A 21,192-nucleotide genomic window follows, 5' to 3' on the forward strand; every position below is an offset into this window, starting at 1 on the left:
CTCGCTGTCCTGCTCTGATCTGCTCTGGTAACACCGGAGCAGTTGTCCTCCATGGATTCTCTGTATCGCCTACTTTGTTGTGCTGATACCGCCTCTGTGCGCCGGGACGTGCCTTCCTCCCGCTCCTTCCTATCTAGCCTGGGAATTAAAACACATGGGAAGGCAATACTCCGTTTTGCTAGCGGCATCTTTTTCAGCCAGTGTGTTCGGCGGAGGTCTTTTCACACCCTGCTTTCACTTTCGCCTACCAGCGTCCAAAAATTCGAAAGAATATTTATCAAGCAGAAACAGTTATATTGGGATGTTTAGTCAAATCTCCGAACTCCACAGTGGGGACTGGACTTTACAGTGTGAGACGAACGGAACAGGCTGGGAGGGAAAAGGGGAGGAGGAAGCTTTGTTTTTTCATTCAGAAACTGGATGGAACAACCCTGAGAAAGGAGGAACAGCCGCTCTCTTTCTGTGACATTCTGGAGAAGGTTATGTTCCATCTCAGCCTGAGGCACAGGACTGACTCACTCTCCTGGTGTTTCTGGAAGAATAATCAGTGATCCATCCTGACTCGTGTTCTTAGGGAAGAGCCTGTTTTGTGTGGGGGTCTTTTTAGACACTTACCTGCTTTGTGTTTTTACAGTGACCGGGAGTGAAGGGAAAATATTAGATCATGTCGGAGTTCTGGCTAATTTCTGCCCCAGGAGATAAAACAAATCTGCAAGCATGGGAGAGGATGAACACGGTGACGTCTAAATCCAACCTGTCCAGCAACAGCAAATTCCATATTCCAGACTTAAAGGTAAATGAGGAAGCGGTTTGCGTATGGAAGATGCAGCATTTTTCGCCAGGGCTAGAGAAATCTGGGGTAAACGTGGGATTTATCTTTTGGGATAATATGCAGAGAGTAGAAGAAGATTGCATCTGGGGGATGAGTTGTGGTCAGTCAATAGAAAACTGATCAGAAAGAAAAGAAGTCATTGCCACTGTGACCTTCACACTGGAAGGATTTATGTATGAGGAGTGAAGATGGGTGAGATGAGTCAACTAACTAATCTTCAGCACTCAAGGTGCCATTTGCTCCCAGTTGTGCAAGTTATACAGCACTGTACATCTTGGATGGCTACTGCAAAGGCAGTAGCCAAGTACCTAAAACCATGCCAGTAAGACTACTGACAGAGAAAACAGTGCTATAATGCACATTACTCCTTGGGAAATGGATGTGTGTGTTTGTTCAGCTACATTACCCAGCTTCATATCAGCATAAAAATAGGAAGACTATTAATCTATTATTAATATCTTTGCGTTATTTAATCCTATTTTATAAGATCTGAGACTTATTTTTATTTCACTTTTGGCTATGAAAAATCTAAATATGCCTCATTAAAGCCAATGGAGCTACACAGGAACTTCATTCCTTGGGGATTTACCATCACCAATCGCTTAACAAAACTATGTTTAGTGCATCCAAGATCTGGCTTTAGTCCAGAAAGATTGTTAACAGTTATAACTTGAGCTATTCCAATTACATAAGGATGCAAGCAAAAGGGGAGCCTGCTCTCAAGTAATAACCAACTGAATTGTCGCATGAATGTTTCAGGCTGGGAATGTTGCTTTTTGCATGTGTCCCTGAGATTGTTATGATTTTTGCCATCTGTGTGCCTTACCCAGTTTGATGTGCGTCTGTTAAAGTAAATAAAGCATTTGCAGTATCCGAAGGTGCAGCCAGCCCATTAATAATATTCTGCTAGTTGTTCTATGTAAAATTTGTTTCTTCTTCTTCAGCTTGACCCTTCATGGTGTTGAGCTGGCAACATTACAAGAGAAAGGTTTAGCAATATACTGCAATACCATAAGCATGGGACTATGACTGTGACAGAGTCATACGAAAATCAGATGTTGGTATTGGAGGAAAAGGCTTTATGAGAGGCTTAGTCTTTGGTAGTAACAAAGAATGCAGACAGAGACCCCCTTTTGAAAAAGTGCTGCTTCCCTCCTTTCTCTCAGTATGTCTGATTTGTTTGTATGTGTATGGTGTGCATTTCTAGTCACTGTTTTATCAGGTTGAAGACTAGACTATGCAATTCGATGATACAGAAATGAAAACAGGAAGGAAGACACTGATGTATGCTCTTGAAACTACACATACTTTTTTCCATTATTGGAAAAGGCTTTTTATGCCCTAGGTCTCGGGTAAAGGAATTGCTACTATTTTCCACCAAGTAAATAAGGTTCTGACAAACTGTTGAATTCACAAGGGCAAACACAAGTTGGTGCCCCTAAGACTCTGCCAACAGAAGCCTTAGGCAGACTTGTGCATCTTTCACCTACTTCTTATCTTTTGCACAGGTGGGGACACTGGATGCGCTTGTTGGTCTGTCAGATGAGTTGGGAAAACTTGATAGCTTTGCTGAAAGGTAAAATAGATCTTATTTACTACCTACAAATGAGAAACAGACATTGTTTTTATGGGACAGTATGTCCTTGTGTTCACCTCAGTCTGACTCAGTCCAGCCTGGACCACAACGGGACTAATGTGGATCGACTTTGTTTAACCCTTTCGTTGGTTGTCATGGTGTCATCACAAAGAATGATCATTCCTTAAAATTTAGCTGAAATAAGTCTGTGATGGTTTTGTCTGCACAGCAAACTGTTTGAGTGGCAGTGTGAGGGAAGCTGTTTCTCAAAAGGAAACTGCTTAAAAGGGTTCTTTTATTTATATTTCTTTTTTTAAGAACATCCTCCCACCCCATCCGTAAACTTAGATTAATAAACCAGCATTTACAGAAGATGAAGCGGTCCCTGATCTTATTTTCCTATACTAGTTCTATTGAACCTTCTGCGCTTTTCAACCAAATACAGGAGTTCTAAGGAATAAGTTGTTCTGAATGAAATCTGGACCTCTCCTTCTCAGGCTTTTATACTCCTTGAAAGCCAGAATATTGACTCACATTGAATCAAACCTATTTATGCAAAGGCTCACATGATCTCCTTGCTGATCATTGCTCAATTTGTCTTTTGAGCCAAACTGACCTGGGTGTACAAAGAATAATATAGTACAGCAAACTGAGAAAATGACAGGTTGTAAAATACTTCATGGCACAGAGTAGACTTTGTTGTTGAGGCAATGAAAGTATAAGCTGCTGGGGTTCTGGGTTTTGATCACAGAGGCATGTTAGCTCTGGGGCTTTTTGCCTTTTTGCCCCAGCCAGGAGCTCAATACTTTCATAGATTTTTCTCTGGCGTTTGCAAACACACACTGATATAAACTGTTTACATCTATGCGAGGCAGTTTGGGTAAAACTAAGCCTACTAGAATACATTTCTCCAAAGGATTTTTTACTTCACTAGTGCTACAGCAGAGCTGTATTAGGATGATCATATTTGATCCTTCTGGGTTGCACACAACGTTCATCTTTTAAGAATATGATTCATATCTTGAATTAGAAGGGACTCATAATGATCATCAAGTTAACTCCCTGCTCCTCAGAGGGCTACCTAAAACTAAACCATTTTTCAGGATTTGTAGCAGGACAGAGCAATTTAATTCATATATGTAAAAAAACCCAAACAAACCTTTTCCGTTGTGATCTTGCAAAAAAACCTGCCACAAATTCTTGCTAAGCATATTCAGGCCTCTGGTTCATACTGCAGAGATTCTTCATGGAGCACGAATGGGAGCAAATTTGGGGAAAGACAGTGCCAGAGTGCCAGTACCTGCTATCTATTATAATGGAACATGTCTCTACTCAGGGCAGCAGATAGGCAAGCAACGGTGTGATCTGTTTTGAGGACTGCCAAAAATCATGTAGAACTGATTTTCAGAAGGGCTTAACTAATACCCAGCTTTCTGAAGAAGTTGGACCTCTGAAAAGCTGACTGTATGATCTGTGTAAGCCCACAGAGGGTAGTTTTAAGAGAAATGTCAGTATGAGCTCCCTAGGCTCTCTGGCTCCTTCAGTTACCTATGTCTTAACTTGACAACATGGTGCAGCTCCTTGTTCAAGCTGAATACCTCTTTACTCCCCGAGTTGTCCCTTTTGTGCCAGTAATGACTATTACTGTGCTATAGGCACAAGTAAAGGGATCAGTGAGGCACCTTCACTTAACCTGCTGATTTGAGGACTTTTCCAATTTGTATTACTTGCCTATTAAGCTAGGTAACCAAGAAGAATCAAAAGGTTTTAAAAATAAGAAAAATATGTTGAAAAATAAGAAAAATGCATTAGAGTAATAACAGAGAATAATCCACACAAATCCATCATGTACCACAAGGACATAAAAAGCATTTTGTGTTAAATAAATGCCCAGGGCTATAAACCTAAACAGTAATTCAGGGGTTAAAATGCCAAGCACTTGCATGGCATCCAGAGGGCTAGAAGCCTGTTCAAATGACCTGAGCATTTATGTTCCTGCTTCTTTGAAAGAGCTACCTGCTAAACTATTGTTGGATAAACACAAATGCCGGTAAAGCCAGGCAGTGCAAACCTGTCAGCGCTGCCTCCTGCCAGGACAGCAGAGAAGGGGCAGGAGTTTGCAGGATCTATTGTTTCCACACACTTTTATTATTTATTTACGCAGAGAAGCAGAGTGTTTTTCCATGTTGCCCTGTGGTAGCATGGAGCTCTCTGAAGCTGACAGTCCTCTCGGTCACTCTTACCCTGGGGGTTTTCCTGGCTGCTTGGTCAGTGGAGCATTCTGCAGCAGCAACAGATTGCAGGGCTTCTGCTCCCTGCAGTATTTTGAAGGCCGAGCTAGTGGCACCCTTTAACACAAAGTTAACATTTAAAGAGTGGTAGACTTTTTTTTTTTTTTTAATTTTTGTAAGTAATGGCATTGCAGCAATTCCAAAAGCAAAATATGAGAGTCTTCCAAGCCGTAATAATAGGCTAAATGGTTATACTTGTCACAGGTTTTTATTACTACTTCTCAAGGCAGTTTAGCTGAAACCCTCTCCCTTTATAATGCATTATTTGAGGATGATATGTGCTCAAGGTCTCATCTGAAGGCAGAGGTTTAAGTTGGGTATGAAAGCTGCTTGCTGCTGGATGTCACTGAAGGCGATGGGGCTTCTATGGCGGTCTGATTCCTCTCACTTGCCACAGACATCAGTGTTGTACAGGGTGCATGTTCTGTCTTTGCCTGGGGAATGTATTGGATGAGTGAGTCCCACTTTCATTTCACAGGATGCAAGGCAAGGCACAGACATTAAGCCAGGACTGGAGAACATTTCTCTGTCCCAAAGCATACATGCATTCTGGCTGTATCCTGCTGCAGGAACCTGGCCTGGGCAGCTATGACTGTCAGGTGCATCAGAGCATATACCTATCCCACCATCTATATCTGTGGAGAGAGACCAGAGCTAAATATCTCCCAGCTGTCAGGTTAGCCACCAGCTGCGCTCCACAGTAATGCAAGCAGTTCAGGACCCTGGGATGTATCCTCTTGTTCCTCCATTACATTTGGAGTTTTAAACATGGATTTCTTGCCTTCTGGTTTCTGCTATGAGTAACATGAGTGTACAGAAGACTGAATCTTGATCTTCTGGAAGTTTAGAGCATGGTGGAAATGATACTGCCTATGTGTTTGCAGAAATCAATGTATTTAGAAATAAGGCATTTGGTTCTGCAATATACCATAGATGGTTTATCTTAATTTGAATTGCAAATTGACCTGCCTTGCTTTAGAAGTGTTTTGTTTGGGCATCTCCATGTTTATCAGATCATTGTGGCAATTGCTTTATATTCCTTTCTTCACTAACATATCTTCTCTTTTTACACCTAAGTGTAATAAAGAAAATAGCCCAGTACATAGGAGAAGTTATGGAGGACTCAAAAGATAAAGTCCAGGAAAATCTTCTGGCCAATGGAGGTAGGTTCTGTGAATGTGGGTTTTTTGTTTGCTTCAGAATATGTACATGTGGCATTGAAACACGCACACATTAGGAAGGACAACCACCAGTAACATTTTTAAAGAACACAGGTATCTGGCTCCTATTTTTCTCAAAGGTATCAGAAGCTTTATCCAGCACCAACTTTCCTTCCAGGGCAGTGTTCGGCACCTAGTGCTGAACTAATTTCTAACAGCAGAGCTGAGGAATGAAGCGGAAAGCAGGACGCATCTTCCTTCACTTCTAAAATGGCCTAGCACCTTGCTGTGCCCTGAATGGGCTTGATCTCTTACAGGCAGCTAAATCTCATTTTGTATGGCTGCACGACATCTGTCAGTGGTCTGTTGGGGATTTGCCTTCCCTCTTACAGTGCTGGGGTAGGTCACATTGTCAGCTGTGGATTTCTGACATCACAGTTGGATGTGGGGCAACAGCTCCAAAAGATGGAGCCGCGGCTGCACTGTTAGGAGGAAGTGCTCTCTAGTGGAGCCCTGCCCTACCCTGGCTGGCAGCAGTTGTGTGGCAGAGAAGAGCAGGCAGTGACAGCAAGGGCACTTCTGACATGTCAAAGGGATGTGAGAGCCTGCTGCGTTCCAGTTACGCTCCCCTACCTCATCTCTAAGCAGTCAATGCAGTGTTTTTATAACCTCCATGAAGTAATTTTCCCTGTTTGTTACCTAGTATGGTACTCAAGGCTCTAAAGGGACCCTGTGTCACAGACAAAATTAACATTTAGAAACTGATGGCTTCTAGATCTCCCCACATTTCATTAGACCCTGAGTGTGTTTCAGTGCAAATTCCTCCCCAGCTATCCTGGAAAAGTAAAACAAAATTGGATTTGTTACAGATGCTAATTACAGGCTTGTAGAATGATGCTTTTACATAAACTAAGAATGACCACTCCGCCACCCTTTGACAGTCTGCAGTGTTGTTCTTCAGATCTGACGAGTACAGGATGAGGAGGAAGTTCTTTTAGAAATGTCCTCCTTGCATGACATAAGACTGACATTTGATGAGCGTGACTGTTTGTTTGCCGAATACGATAATTCCACTTACTGTGTTTCAGGACTAAAGGATAAAATGAAATGTCTCAAAAGTATGTTGGGGATTGATGATTGCTGTGTTGTTACAAGCATGCATCTGTGTGTACTAGTGCTAGAGAAAAGTCTTGGTCTGGTTGTAGAGATACAGTGATCAGGTTACGATGGATTTCTCAAGTAACAACCTCGTAGCTTGATCACGATATCCCTATGACTTGAGAAACAACAGGTTTCACTTATTTCCTTTGTTTCCTCTTTTTACACCAGTTTTTTTCCCTATTAATTCTGCATGTGTTATAACAGAAGGATGTGAAAATTATTTGTACGTGTTACTAATTCTATCTGGATTTGGTCATTCAAACAAATCATGTTAAACTAAGCCATTAACCTTTCAAAGTTTATTTATTATTATTATCTTAAAAAATTGAGTCAGCTTTATTATATGGGGACTCCTCTAATATACTCCAGTGTCATTCTTTATAAACAACAGCAACTTTGCTGTACGAATTCTTCCTCCTCCCCTTTCTGGTCAGCAAAAGCACCCTAAAGTTGAAGACTTCCTCAAGCTCATGAAATCAGAAACAGAATTATAAGACATGACTTCATGCTGCATGGTCCCGTTTCAGACTATTGACTGTTCCAACTCAGATTTTTGTTTAAGAAGTCACCCTATACAAGTTTTTTGACTTTAGCTCAGTTATATGTAATTCTGACAGCAGTTTGTTCCAGGAACTGTTGAAGATGGTGGCTGTGTGTCTAACAATGGTTTGGTTAGATTTGTGTGAAGAAAAATGTGAAGTACTACAGCACTTTAAGTGAACCCATATGCTACTTTCCAGTGGGCAGCAGTCAGAAGGAGCCACTCTTCTCGGAGTGTCTCTTCAAGCCACCTCTTGGAGATGTCTCTCTTATGTGTGTTTGTGTAATAAAGGGAATTTTAGTATATCACAACAGCAGGAAATGCTTTCTTGCTTATGACAATAAAAAATGTGAAATGTAGGTAAAGCTTTTCTTCAAAGATCTGGACCAAATTCTCTTCCATTTATAGTAATGTTAAACCCAAATGAGTTTTAAAGTTTGGTAAGTGATGGAATAACTCCATTCTTTATAATAAGCTCAAAACAAAGCAAAGTGGGGAGCATAACAATTTTGAAGAATTAAGTGTTTTGAAGGGAAACTGTTTAATGTTGCCTCTTAAAGCTGGGTGAGTAAATTAGACTTATCAGAGACTCATGCTGTGGGGTTCCTTGGAAGCTGTGAAAGCATTGGGGTAGGTAGGAAGCATCTCTAGTGGATGGGTGGCTATGTGAAGTCTTCCTGAAGTGACTTGACAGGTTCCATACATGATGGGTGTCATTCCAGGAGCACCAGGGTGCTTGGACTGCTTGGCATTTTAAGCTCAGTTCTGCCAGTGTGTTCTCAGTAGTTTGTGCCATCCCCAAGATGAGGCTGCTGAACTTGAACTGCACCAGTGCCAGCGCACTGCTCAGGAGTGGACTTGTAAAGCGGGCTGAGAACTCACGCTGTGCTAAGCTGCCTAACATTTAAATTGTGCTGAGATTCAAGGAAAACGAGGATAGAAAGGGCATGTGTAGGTCTTCAGGGAACTTTCATATCTCCCCAGCTATACTTAGGTCACTGTCTGTCTCTAAAGAGCCTGTGAATACACTGTTCCTCCACTCAGCCCAGTAATACCATGCTCTTTGCAGTTTTCATTCTCATCCAATTTAGCAAAGCCTAAGCAAGAAAGCCTGCAAGAGAGGCAGCAGGATAAAATCCTTGTGTCAATCTTGTGCTGTAAATGTCTCGTGAACTTTGTTGCTCAAGTGTTTTTTACTTCCCTGCCTTTTCCCCAGAGACCGTGAAAAAGCCCTGCTGGAGAACCACATGCACAGGACCTTTGCGATAGCTCTCCCTACCTGCTGCAGTTGTGCCCCCTTCCCACACCCTCCCTGTGCAGGAGATATTGCCTATCCCAATCACACATTAGTAGGAAGGGCTGGATCTTTGTCTCATGACTCCTGTCACCTCCTTACCCCTGGATGTAGGTGAGGTTTACACAGCTGTGGTTTCGGAAAGGGGGAGAGCACTATCATGCCATTGGCTCTGCCTGCCAGGCAGTTTATCCCTTGCTAAGAAGCCTGTTTCCTCCTAGCATGAGACTTTCCATGCTTTGGAAATCTAATAGGGTAAACTGATTCTGTTGTGGGGTGAGAGAAGCCCATGGAAAGGATAGTGCTCTCCTGACAAGGGTATTCAGTATCATGAGACAGGGTAGTACCCTCAGCCTTTTAGTATGGCATTTATACAACTTTTCACGTTCCTTCTCATGCATCTTGGCTCACAAATTTTTTGCCACGCCCTGGAAATCCAGCTCACAAGAAACTGTCCTCAAACCTCCATGTGGGACTGAATTAACTCTGGACAAGGCAGTAAAGAACACTGGACTCCAGCATGCCCCTCATTTTACTTGGTGCTTTGTTCCCCATCTCCCCAGAGGAGCTTCCCAGATATTCTCCATGTTCGCCCTCCTGGTCTGGAAGGAAGCCCACCCTGCAGGTGACACTGCCTCTGGCCTCTTTGCCTACGGCCTTCTTCTGGACCTGCCCCTCTGCTTCTTGTGGCAGGATGCGTGACATTATCCCATCCCATAAAACTGCCTGAGAACACTATGTAAGGGTGTGTTTGGCATCCTAAAGACTCTTAAGACTCGGGTAGAGAGTTCTCTGATTTCAGGAGCTGCTAGAGGAGAATTCCTTATTTGGTACCATAATGTACCAAGCCTTAATATTTTCTCATGTTAAGGAGGTTTGGTGTTCAAAGTGAAACACCATGATTCTCTTCTGGGAGCTGGGTGTCATATGTGTCATTTCCCCTCTATTCTGGGAAGAACCCATAGATCTCTGAGGGTGCCTTGTTTTGGGGGACTGCATGCACAGGGCCTTGCTGTGAGTTTCTGTTGTTGGATGCTGTGACTGGATTTATCCATTTAGAGGAATACTGTGTAGTGTTGTGTGAGATGGCAAGCTCTGCCTGCGAAGCTAACGAGGAATTTGTCATCACACCTGAATCTGATTTTTACTGAGCACTTGACTGAATCACAGAGAAGTGGCATCAGCTACTCTCTTAATACCTTTGATCAAACTCTCACCAACCCAGAGTATTACTGCTCGTCTTGGGCACAAAGTATTTTTCTGATAGCACTTGCTGGGATTAAATTCGGGCATATTGCAGTAGCCAAAATTAAGGTTACATGAAGCTGTTTCTACTGTGAAGAAGAATGGCTGCACATAGCTGTGTCCTGCTGATACGGCCAGTTCTACAGTAACGCTTGTTCTGGGCTGTTAGGTGTGATGCAGAAAAGATTTCTGGTTCAGCTTCTAAGTGCAGGGATGTTTGGAAAGATTATTAGATTTGGTGTACGATCTGTGCCAATTTGATCAGGATCAAGTTTATATGAGGACTCAGAGGTGGGCTTCTGGTTCACTCCCATCTCTAATGTTAATCAAAACTATGCTTATGCTATAGCTGGGGACTGCTACCCAAACTTTGACCTGCCATCTGGTAAGTGATCTGCTTTCATGCATCTCTTTGCATTTTCAGTTGACCTAATTAGCTACCTGACACGGTTTGAGTGGGACATGGCCAAATATCCCATAAAGCAGCCGCTGAAGAATATATCAGAAGCATTAGCAAAGGTAAATTATGCTCCGGTTTTTAAGAAGGTACCAGCATGGGCAAGCATGTCTTTTGGCAGTTTCTGGTCCCTCCTCAGCGCAGTCAGTGAGAGCTTTGCCTTCGGTTTGGGCAGGAGCAGGCTCAGAAGCCTGCACTTTGTGCTGAAGCAGCTGATATTATTGTAATTTATACTGCAATAATAATAGTACATATATTTAAGCCTATCCAGTCTGTAAGCATATGGCACTTTGTCAGATTTACTAGAATACATTGATGTACTTTCTGTACTTTAATCCCCTCCATTGGAACATTTTACTGATTTTACATACTGCCATGTTATTCTAAATTCTGGAGTTCTTTTGTGCAATTGTTGGCCTGACATTAAATCAGATGTGCTGCAGGCTGGTTGAATGATTTACACTGTCAGTCCATTCACAAGGGTGTGGTGTGTTGTTCAATGTAGGTAAGAAATGAAACCTTGAGCTTGCTCCTTAGGTACAGCTGCAACACAGAGCAACAGCTCACTGAACCCCACTTTCTGCAGAGGGCTTTGCCACAGGGGACCTCTGACACCGGCTCCTTCTTGGCAGGTTTATGGGGGGCTGACAGCCGTGTCCTTGTGTTAAAGTGCAGAAGGAGCAGGAGGGGAGTGAGAGCAATGCCTCAAGCACCGAATTGACTCACTTTCTTTACTTTGTTTTAGCAAGTGACACAGATAGAAACAGACCTAAAGACCCGATCAGCTGCATACAACAACATTAAAGGAAATTTGCAGAACCTGGAGAAGAAAACTGTGTAAGTACCGCACGTGCTGTTTGCATCTGGGGCACTGCACATCTGAACTGAGGCCAGTGCACGCTCACTCCCACTGCTGTGCAACGGACCATGAGTGTGCTGGTGGAGCACATTTTCCTGGCTTTGGGGCATGCTGAGCATCTACAGACCCAGTGAAGGCTGGGGGGAGCTGGTGCGATCAGCATATGTCAAAATCAGCTCAGGAAGACTGCAGGTCCTAGTTGGATTTTCTTGGCAGTGGGAGCAGTCGTGGAAAGTCAAAACCTACTGTACTGTTCTGATGAAATTTCAGGGAGTCAGAAGTTAGGTGAGCTGGGCCAACTGGTGAAATCCCTTGCAAGATGGAGCTGTTTCCTATGTTCTGAACAGCATTTGCAGCATAGGAAACAGCTCTGCCTTGCTTGTTCCTACACCTCACCAGCAGCCCACCCACATTCTTCTTCGTTTTGTTTTGTTGGTCCAGGTAATGCCCTGTCAGGGCTTCCCAAATGTTCTCTCTCCTGTCTTCAAATGCTTATGGTCTTTACCTATGTCAGTGCTGATACCTGGATTTTTTTTCCAGGGTATCACCGGGGAGAATAGTAAATTCCAGTAAGTAGTAAATTTAAAGCAACTTAGATGATGCCGTGCAAGCCCTCGCCCAACACGCACTCGTATCTGCCACTCCTTCCTACTCAGGGCCCTTGGACACAGGTTCTCACCTTCTGGCACTGCAGAAATCAACCACTCTCCCTCATGGAGACCTGCTCAACATGGGACTGCAGTACCCACGAGGGTCAGCAGAGCCATATTACACTTCTCCTCTCTGCTGAGTTCCTGTGTCCATGCCTCACCACCACCAGCCAGCACCACTGGCCTTGTACTTCCAGCTTGGTATAGACAGTGTTAGACATGTTTGTCTCAGGCTGCATGCATGTGGATAGCTCCCATGTCTACCCCATGTGGATAGACATTAGCTCCCATTTCTCTTTTCTGGCACATTCCCGTTTCCAGCCCACTCCCGCAGCATCTCTCTAGCTTCCACATCAGCTTTAAGCTCCTGGAGAGACGCAGAAGCCCTGTGTGGGGAACATGAGCAGTGCCAGGCCTCCAGCAAGGTGATGAACAGAGACCTTGTGGTCCAGGCCTGTCTTTCTCTTACCACCCCATCCACCTTTGAATACTGACATCTCTCATGCCTCCCAGTGCCAGCTAACTTGGGTTGAACATCTAATAAGGTGTTACTGGCTACTTAGTTAATGTTTAGACTGGCACAGCAAACCTTTCTTCACTCCTCATGGCTTCCCCCCCGGCACTGGGAAGGAGTGCCTACCAGCCATGCCTGGCCAGCCCGAGCCACCGACATGTCCTACGTGTGCAGCACTGGTAGGACTTCATGTGATCAGGTGGGCTTAGACTGTGAAGAGAGCCCCTCCTGCAGGTCCCACCGTGCATGAGACTGCTGCTCTCTCTGTCCTTCAGCTAGAGGGAGGTATCTGTGCATGCTTGTCCACAGCACTGCAGGTTATGCCAGGGTTTGATGGCTTAGGTCTATTGCTTACTCTGACTGAAGTGTGTTCACACAGAGAAAGTGGGTGCCTCCTGTGAGATGCAGCAATGACTGGGAGCAGAGTGGTAACTTCAGATGTGCTCTTCACAAGCACCCTTACTGTAGAAGCAATAGTAGCAGAATGTGTAATTTCACCTAAAGGGCATAAAGTAGCCTAGTGCTAGTCACCAATATTCTGCCATTAGCATTAGTTGCCTTTTTATTCTTTTTAGCTGCACTAAAAATAACTAAGTGGTCATTCTAGAAGTGTAAACACTTCCGTTAGCCACCTCCTTCAACCCTGATACATACTATTAGCAACTACACCCACAGCTCCACACCTCCAGTGTGCTGCTGCTGGGCTCCTGCTAGTGTTATTTTTCCTTTGTCTTCTTCACCATAGGGGAAATCTGCTGACTCGGACCCTAGCAGACATTGTGCACAAAGAAGACTTTGTTCTGAACTCCGAGTATCTTATCACGCTGCTCGTCGTGGTACCAAAGTAAGACAATAGCGTGCTCACATGCGCTCAATGTGGTGTTGAGTTTTAGGCCAAAGCACCAGATCTGGGCAATACTGGATCAGGTTGGGGCAGCTCATTAGCACTGGGGCATGGGTAATGCTGTTCGCAAAGGGGAAAGAATGGTTTCTGCCAAGGGTGGCTCCGGCACAAAGGAAAGAGGCAAAGATGTCTCCAAACTTACAGTAGGACAGAATTGAGGCATAGGTTTTTAATGGTTACAGAGTGGGTTCTCAAACAGCCTCCTGGTAGGAGGCTTGTACAGGGGTCCTGGACTAGAGGACGTTGTGTGGCAGCCTGGAAGTATGTGCCAAAAGCTACATTCTTCCCGCCATCAGCTTCCTGCTTTGGGCCCTTCCTCATGCCAAGAGCCAAAGTGAAGACTGAGGGTGCAGCACAGAAGGAAACATGTCCCTAGTTCATGACTAGGAGAGGAAGGGATAAGAGAGGCTTAATGTATCTTAAGCGGCATGAAGAGCTCCAACATTTCTACCCTAAACTATTAGCTTAATTAACTATATTTATCAACACCTTTGCTTCCCATAATATAGTATGTATTTTCTGTGCTTTGTTTTGTGTATTGCTCAAAGGTCAAGCTATGTACAGTGGCAGAAGACCTATGAATCCCTCTCCGATATGGTAGTACCTCGCTCCACCAAGTAAGTGAAATTCCAAATGAACGTCCCTGTTGGTTTCAGAAATTTCTGCCATATTTCAGCCCCTCAAATTGCTGGATCCTGGAAAGAATCACTTGTCTACTACATGGGCTCCCTTTGAACATAGAGATTTATCCAGTCACATTCTCAACTGAAATAAAAAATTACTCTGTTGAAGGGAAGTGCAGATAAAAGGGAAAAAAAAATCATCACTGGTTGTTTTTTTTTTAACAGTTAGCTTGTTGTTCCCTTTTCCCGTTATCTCATTCTACTTTCAACTAGGGCCTTTTCTTTTTGTGTAGAACAGCCAAACAATTTGTTACAGTGATCCAGGCATAATTCAGACACATGCAATCACATACAACCTTATGGAAAGTACTTTTTACAAAGATCAAACAATATCTTTGCATCTTTAATTGCTTCCTGCAGTAGAACAGGATAATTCAGTGTACTGCCGTTTGCATTAGCAAATGCCATATGAACTTATCCTTTCACCTGGAGTAAATAATCCTTCCTAGGAATTAAATATTCCACTGCTCAGCTCACACAGACCATGGTCCAGTCCAGGGCACGAGAGGTGACAGTGCTATTATCTGAAACGGAAGAAGTGGAAAGCACTGAGAAAGAAGCAAGCTGTTTGTTACTGCCTGTCTCAAAACCAAAAGTGCATGGGAAGTGGGGAATGTTACCAGGAAAAACAGAAAAATCAGGCAGGCAGAATGTGTGTGTTCTGCGATGGGTTCAGGAACTTAACTTGGGGGACTTTTACATTGGAGGCGGCGTGGCCAGTGGTAATGAAGTTGTTGTTCCCTCTTTCAGTCAGAGCAGATGTTGAAAAGCAGGGCAGTGTTCAGTAGCATGAGTGAAAAAAAGAATTGTGAATGAGGAAGGTAAAGAAAGCGTGGGGGATTTGCCACATCAAACCACAACAGTGATTTCTCCCCCGCAGAATGATTGCTGAGGATGCAGAGGGAGGACTCTTCACTGTGACCCTATTTAGAAAAGTGATGGATGACTTCAAGGCTAAAGCCAGGGAGAACAGGTAAGAAGCACCAGTCGCCAGGCAGGGCAGGCTACATCAGACAGGTCGTGAAGATGAGGTTAAGCTTATTCTGCGTGCAGTTTAGCTGAATCCATCACTGGGTTTGAGACTTCTTCACTAGTTGAGCTGTTCTGGCCCTAAAGCCACTGAGAATGCAGGGTGGGAAGGAGCTGTGGCAGCAGAATCCCTGATCCTGTTCTTTAAACACTAAAATACAGATCCTGGAATTGTCCTTCCTGCTTTCATGCTGATAGCAGGAAGCATGCTTTTTGGGATGACTTCATCTCCCACCCTCCACATACTTTAACTGGTTAAATGGCTACCAACTTTGAAACATTCCATACCTGCTTCTCTAGGTGAGTGTGCATATTGCTTGGTCCACGTCTTGTGAGAGCAAATGTCATTTGATTGTAGGTTTATGGTTCGAGAATTTTATTTTGATGAGAAGGAACTGAAATGTGAAAAGGAAGAGCTGATGAAATTAGCTTCTGATAAGAAACAACAATATGTAAGTAGCATATCAAGTTGGTGACCCACATAATGGCATCCTTTGCTACCAGCATGCCTAAAGCACCTCTCAGTCAGAAATGGCTTTATTGTTCTGACTCCTGGGAGCTCCATTTAGCCCAGACAGCTGAGGCACAGGATAGATAACATGCTTTCCCTGAGGTCACCCGAGTTTTTCATAAGCTGGGAGCACTAACAAGCTATCTGAAAATTATCTCAGCAGCCCATGATGGCTGAAGTGGTGTTAGCTACGGAGCTGCTTCATACAGCAAGGGGATCGCAACGCTCTTGTACCTGTTCTTGTAGGGCCCATTGCTGCGCTGGCTGAAAGTGAACTTCAGCGAAGCATTTGTGGCTTGGATCCATGTCAAAGCCTTGAGGGTTTTTGTTGAATCTGTCCTGAGGTAAGTGGGTAGAAGTGACTGTAGAAGTCAAAACACAGCTCTCTTCCTGCGGTAGTTCTTTGTGGGAGGGAACATCCTTTACACACCTGTCATGGTTTAAGCCCAGCCGGCAACTTGGAACCACGCAGCCGCTCGCTCACTTCCCCCCCCTTTTTCTTCCTCCCCCCGCTCCCGGAGGGATGGGGAGGAGAATCGGAGGAATGTAACTCCCACGAGTTGAGATAACAGCTCTCCAGTAACTAAGGTATAATACAAACCACTACTGCTACCAATAATAATGATAAGGGAAATAACAAGGGAAAAGGACACAACCGCTCACCACCCGCCGACCGATACCCAGCCCGACCCGAGCAGCGATCTGGGCCTTCCGGGTAACTCCCCCCAGTTTCTATACTGGGCATGACGTGCTGTGGTATGGAATACCCCTTTGGCCAGTTTGGGTCAGGTGTCCTGTCTCTGCTTCCTCCTGGCTTCCCCTCCCCTCTGGCAAAGCATGAGACAGAAAGTCCTTGGTCAGGGTAAACATTACTTAGCAACAACTAAAAACATCGGTGTTATCAGCATTGTTCCCAGACTGAAAGTCAAAAACACAGCACTGCACCAGCTACTAAGAAGGCGAAAAAATGACTGCTGTAGCTGAACCCAGGACAACACCTCATGCCAGGGGGTCATGGGAGACAATAGATATGACCACAAAAAAGGTGACATTCAAAGTTGATGAAAAATAGTTGTTTGGGGGCACTTACAAGGAAGTGAAAAACAGAAAGACACTGTTTACTTGACTTTTGGCATCAAAAAGGAAATGCTTTCAGGCAAGCAGGCAACATGCTGCCACTGAGATTGTTTCTGCAGTGCAGCATCAGCTAGCGTGCCAGGAGGGAGAGGGGCAGGAGCAAAAGGTGTGCCTCTGCCCAAGAGATGGTCATGTATGTTGGTGTGTTCCAAGGTATGGCCTCCCAGTGAATTTCCAAGCAATGCTGCTGCAGCCAAACAGGAAGTCTGTAAAACGCCTGAGAGATGTCCTGAATGTGGTCTTCAAACACCTGGATGAAGTTGCAGCAGCAAGTATAATGGATGTATGTATTTGGACTGCAAGTGTACATGCTGTAACTTGTCCCAGTTTAGTCAGATGAATACTTCCATGGCCCAGGGCATGCATCTCCACACATCCTGCAGTGCTGCTGGATGCAGCTCTAGTCCCTGGTGGCTACAGATTAGATTAGAGTTAAGAGGTATGCGCAGATTACAATGGAGATGCATACATGTCTTACATTTTCTCTTGAAGCATCTGATGTTTACAGCCACCAGACTGAAATAGATCTGCCCAACTGTGGCAGTTCCTCTAGGTAAAAAGCTTCTATAAACATTCAGATCAACACAAGCAAGAAAATTAATCTAGAACCAAATATTGAGGCTGTGACACCTCCATCCCCTGAAAAAGGCTTGTCATTGACCAAATACCTCAGTTTAAGACTTCATCAGTCCTCCCTTTCTTCTTTCCCATATCTTGAGTGCACAGACAATTCAGGATAAACCAGTAGGCATTAGAACAGCCTAAAATCATCAAGTGCAGGATTCCCAGTGCATGAAGGAGAAAGAATTAAGTTGCTCTAGAGCTGAAGCACACAACAGTGCTACAAACCATGCCCATAAAGCTGCAACCAAGCCTGCATTCTCAATGCTAAACTCCATTAGGCAGCACAAAACTGCAACCCCCAGATTCTCAGTGGCAAATTGCCCACCTTAAGCACAGCAAATACAAAACTCCATTCCACCTGTGGAAGGGAGCATAAAAGCAATCCAGTGTAACTTGGAACTGTGTAAGCTTGGTTCTGGTGCTAAATCACATTGCTTCCTTTTGCAGCCTGGCATGGACATCCCCGGTTTACAACTGAGTAACCAAGAATACTATCCTTATGTCTACTTTAAGGTAGACCTCAGTCTTCTCGACAGCAGCTAAAGAAAAATGGCTCAAGCTTCATCTATTAATTTTCAAGACCCTAATGTTGCAGTAAAACAATCTTTAGCTACTGAAATTCACATGCAGATGCTGTAGCAGGATAATTGCATAAGATCTTCCTCCCTCTGGCAGTAATTTTTACAGTGACTTCAATATAAATATCTCATAGTCTTACAAAAACATATTTGAGAGGCAGGAGGTACTATAGTAGTATTTATTATTTTTGGTAAGTTACAAAGATGGAATATCTATTGGACTTGAAATAAACCATTTTAAAAGTGTGGTGGCTAATGGATCTACTAGGTGTATACAGGCCTGATTTTCTAAGAGAGCAAACTTAAAAAAACCAAACAAAAAGTAGAAAGCATCCAAGCAAAATTCAAAGTTCCTTTAGTTTTTTAAAAAATAAAAGCTTTAAAAGAAAGATCCTCAGAATTGCTGTGGAACTTAATGTAGTATGACTTCTAGTCCCAAGTACTCCTCAGTTTAGTTTTTGCCAAGACTGTTCAGTTAGAACTTATGTGCTGGGATGGCTTAGAGTTGGAGCATGTTTCCTGCACCAAATCCAGAAAACTACTGTTGAGCGCCAGCGGGTCTTACCCTGCCTTCCACCAGGAGGGAGCTACGGGCCATCTCCTGTGGACACTACACGATAAATATCCACATTAAATTATTTCCTTGAAAACAGAGGAAACTTTCAGTTCTTTCACTTCTCACTTAGGAACAATTCCATGATTCTGAGCTCATCATATGAGCGTCACTTCACTAAATACAAGACATGAAGAGCAACAAAATATAATAGTATTTGTATTTAAGAAGCAGCAGCAACCATTGCCATGCCCAGTCTCGATTCCCCTTCCAAGGAAATAGTGATTTCAAATCAAAGCAATGTCAGATAGGAAGTGAAGAAATACTACCGCTACCCAATTTGCTGGAGACAGCACCATGGTGTTTCTGTTAGCACTTTCCCCTAAAATGTTAGCTTATGTCCTAAACTGGGGATTAGCTTCAGCTCCAATCCTGGGGAAAGACCAATAGCTCCCTGCGTTTCCCACTGCAGCAGCCACCCTGCTTTCATTGTGTTAAAGATCTCACCAAGTCTGTCACAAAGAGAAAGCCCCTGAGAAAGAAGAGGAAGATTAAAGAGCATTTAAACTAGGATTGTCCATCTAATCAGGCTTTAGGCCATACTGTCAAGATCATTCACAGCAAGGGGGGAGTCACAGACTGCCCTTTGCCCCAGCCTCTATGGTCTACAGCTCATTTTTCGAGTCATCCAAAATGGGATAGCTTTTATCATGTGCACCTCTGTTACTCTACACAAGACTAACACTGTGTGTCAAAAATATTTTGTTTTATTCTTCAGTTGAAACATAAGCTGACCAGGTTCCACCTCCATGAAAAAAAATACCATGTTTAAAATTGGTTACACTAACAGCCTCCAGCAACACTCAAAACAGCACACTATCAACAAAACAAACCCCAAGATGTTCCAAAGAAATATCCATGTTGTCCTCAAAATATTTGTTACACAGAATACAATCAAGTTTACTGGTTATGACAATTCATAGAATTTCTGCAATGTTTTCTTGAGATGCGTACAGTTCACTCCTGCAGTGCATCGCATAGCACAGTGTGGCATGTGCTAGTTCTCCATGAAAAGGCCACTGGAATATCCATCTGATTGTGAACCAGGTTGCAAACTGCTGCACAAGCTCTCCCAAGAAAAGAAGTTTCCTGAAGATCTCACAGCTCATCTTTATCCCAGTCATCCAGATCCACATCACTGAGATCAATATCATCTTCAACTGGCAGCTGTGGAAGAGGGAAGGTTTTGAGCATGGGTTTTGAAGCACGTAACAGAGGACATCACTGATTTTTAAAGATGCTTACTTCATGCTGATAGTAAAAGCTCCCTCCTGTCACCTCTGTCATAAAAACTCAAAGTGTATTAAGCACAGGAAAAGTGCTCACAGTTTAGACTAGAAGGTTGTTTTCTACTAATAAAAATACTCCAGATAAAGGCAAATACAGATGAACTATCTAATACTATCACATTCTATATTTTAATTCCATCTGAAGTAGATTGAAGGATTGTAGTAATTTACGTTTTTACAGAAATGTTGAATGTACTTAATCCCTGTGCTATTTATTACACGGGCTTTCCCTTAGAAACTGTCTGACATTAAGACTTTGACAACAAGGTCAGCATATTGCAGAACCAAAGCCTCTGCAACACTCATACCTTGAATGCATACACTACCACCTCCCTTAATCAGCACAAGCAGTAACGCATCTCAGGCTCAAGGGATTCAACTTTCAGATCACATCCCAAGAGCTAGGCAGGAATATCTGTCCACAGTGTCAGGCGATGAATGTGGTGTTTGGTGTAGTGGCAGGATTTAGACAATGGGAAACCATCAACACACCTCACCACAATCTTTGAAGAACAAGAATTTTCACATTGCCAGTTCTTAGTTATTTTATCAATCACTTCTGAGCCTGGCAAGCCATCAGCACTTTTAGAAATGAAGCACCTCTTACCTCACCATCTTTGCCATCCCAGGGTTCAACTGAATGAATTTTAGGGAAAGCTCCACCAGCCACTGGTGCTGTAGAGCCACGACCAACAGACAGTTCCCTGAGAAAAAAATACCAAGTAAAATTTAAAGAAGTTTCTTCAGTCTCCATCCACCTGGAACAGTGCCTGCTTCAGATAAAAGGAAGTCAACTTCAAGATCTGGTCTCTGGAAGCACATCTAAATTGTCTGGAAGCAAAAACTTTTCTATCTGAGAAGCAGAAAATTATAGAGCCTTTAAAGTAGCACTGCAAATTTACAATTGGATTCAAAGAGACAAACAATGTGAATTTTATTATTTCACATTTCAGCAATGTAACAACCATGGACACGCACAGCCCCTTTAACAGTGTGATGTTTATCACTTAAGGCAACTCCAAGAAGAGCCTTTAATTCTAATGTTGGAAGTCATCTACAACTGTTATTTGAAATCTTTTATAATCATCTTTTTAGTGATGTTTTCAAGCAGAGAGTAAGCCTCCACAGGTTACAGTGGGTAGGAGGTAACCAGCTTCAAGACACTCCATCTTGCACTTGCTAATTAGGCTTCCTCAAAAAGCCTAAACATTAAAATCCCAAAAAGCTAATCCCTTCACACTCTT

The 21,192-nt window shown here is 43.4% G+C and overlaps 2 protein-coding genes across 2 annotated transcripts in view; one reads left to right on the forward strand and one right to left on the reverse strand.

Annotated features, from left to right (window-relative positions):
* The first annotated feature begins 422 nt into the window (after positions 1-422).
* Positions 423-18,011, forward strand: ATP6V1C2 (ATPase, H+ transporting, lysosomal 42kDa, V1 subunit C2). The gene is made up of 12 exons (XM_010020308.1): positions 423-793; positions 2,341-2,408; positions 5,777-5,862; positions 10,525-10,619; positions 11,303-11,394; positions 13,326-13,424; positions 14,033-14,101; positions 15,048-15,140; positions 15,555-15,648; positions 15,954-16,051; positions 16,998-17,127; positions 17,916-18,011. The coding sequence occupies exons 1-12, from the start codon at positions 665-667 to the stop codon at positions 18,009-18,011; spliced, it is 1,149 nt and encodes a 382-aa protein (XP_010018610.1). The 5' UTR covers positions 423-664.
* Positions 18,012-19,344: 1,333 nt separating this feature from the next.
* The window catches only part of PDIA6 (protein disulfide isomerase family A, member 6), an 11,944-nt gene continuing 10,096 nt past the window's right edge, over positions 19,345-21,192 (reverse strand). Inside the window, exons 11-12 of the mRNA XM_010020319.1 lie at positions 20,556-20,652; positions 19,345-19,826 (exon numbers count right to left, since the gene is read on the reverse strand). Coding sequence (XP_010018621.1) covers positions 19,758-19,826; positions 20,556-20,652 — 166 coding nt within the window. The 3' untranslated portion in view covers positions 19,345-19,757. The remainder of the gene's footprint in view (positions 19,827-20,555; positions 20,653-21,192) is intronic.

Source organism: Nestor notabilis, unplaced genomic scaffold (genome assembly GCF_000696875.1).
Source record: "Nestor notabilis isolate BGI_N333 unplaced genomic scaffold, ASM69687v1 scaffold16300, whole genome shotgun sequence".
Taxonomy (NCBI): domain Eukaryota; kingdom Metazoa; phylum Chordata; class Aves; order Psittaciformes; family Psittacidae; genus Nestor; species Nestor notabilis.

Coding starts and splice junctions, on each gene's coding strand:
- ATP6V1C2 (XM_010020308.1), top strand. CDS start 665: ATGTCGGAGTTCTGGCTAATTTCTGCCCCAGGAGATAAAACAAATCTG. Junction 2,409..5,776: donor CTTGATAGCTTTGCTGAAAG/GTAAAATAGATC, acceptor TTTACACCTAAG/TGTAATAAAGAAAATAGCCC. Junction 5,863..10,524: donor AAATCTTCTGGCCAATGGAG/GTAGGTTCTGTG, acceptor TTGCATTTTCAG/TTGACCTAATTAGCTACCTG.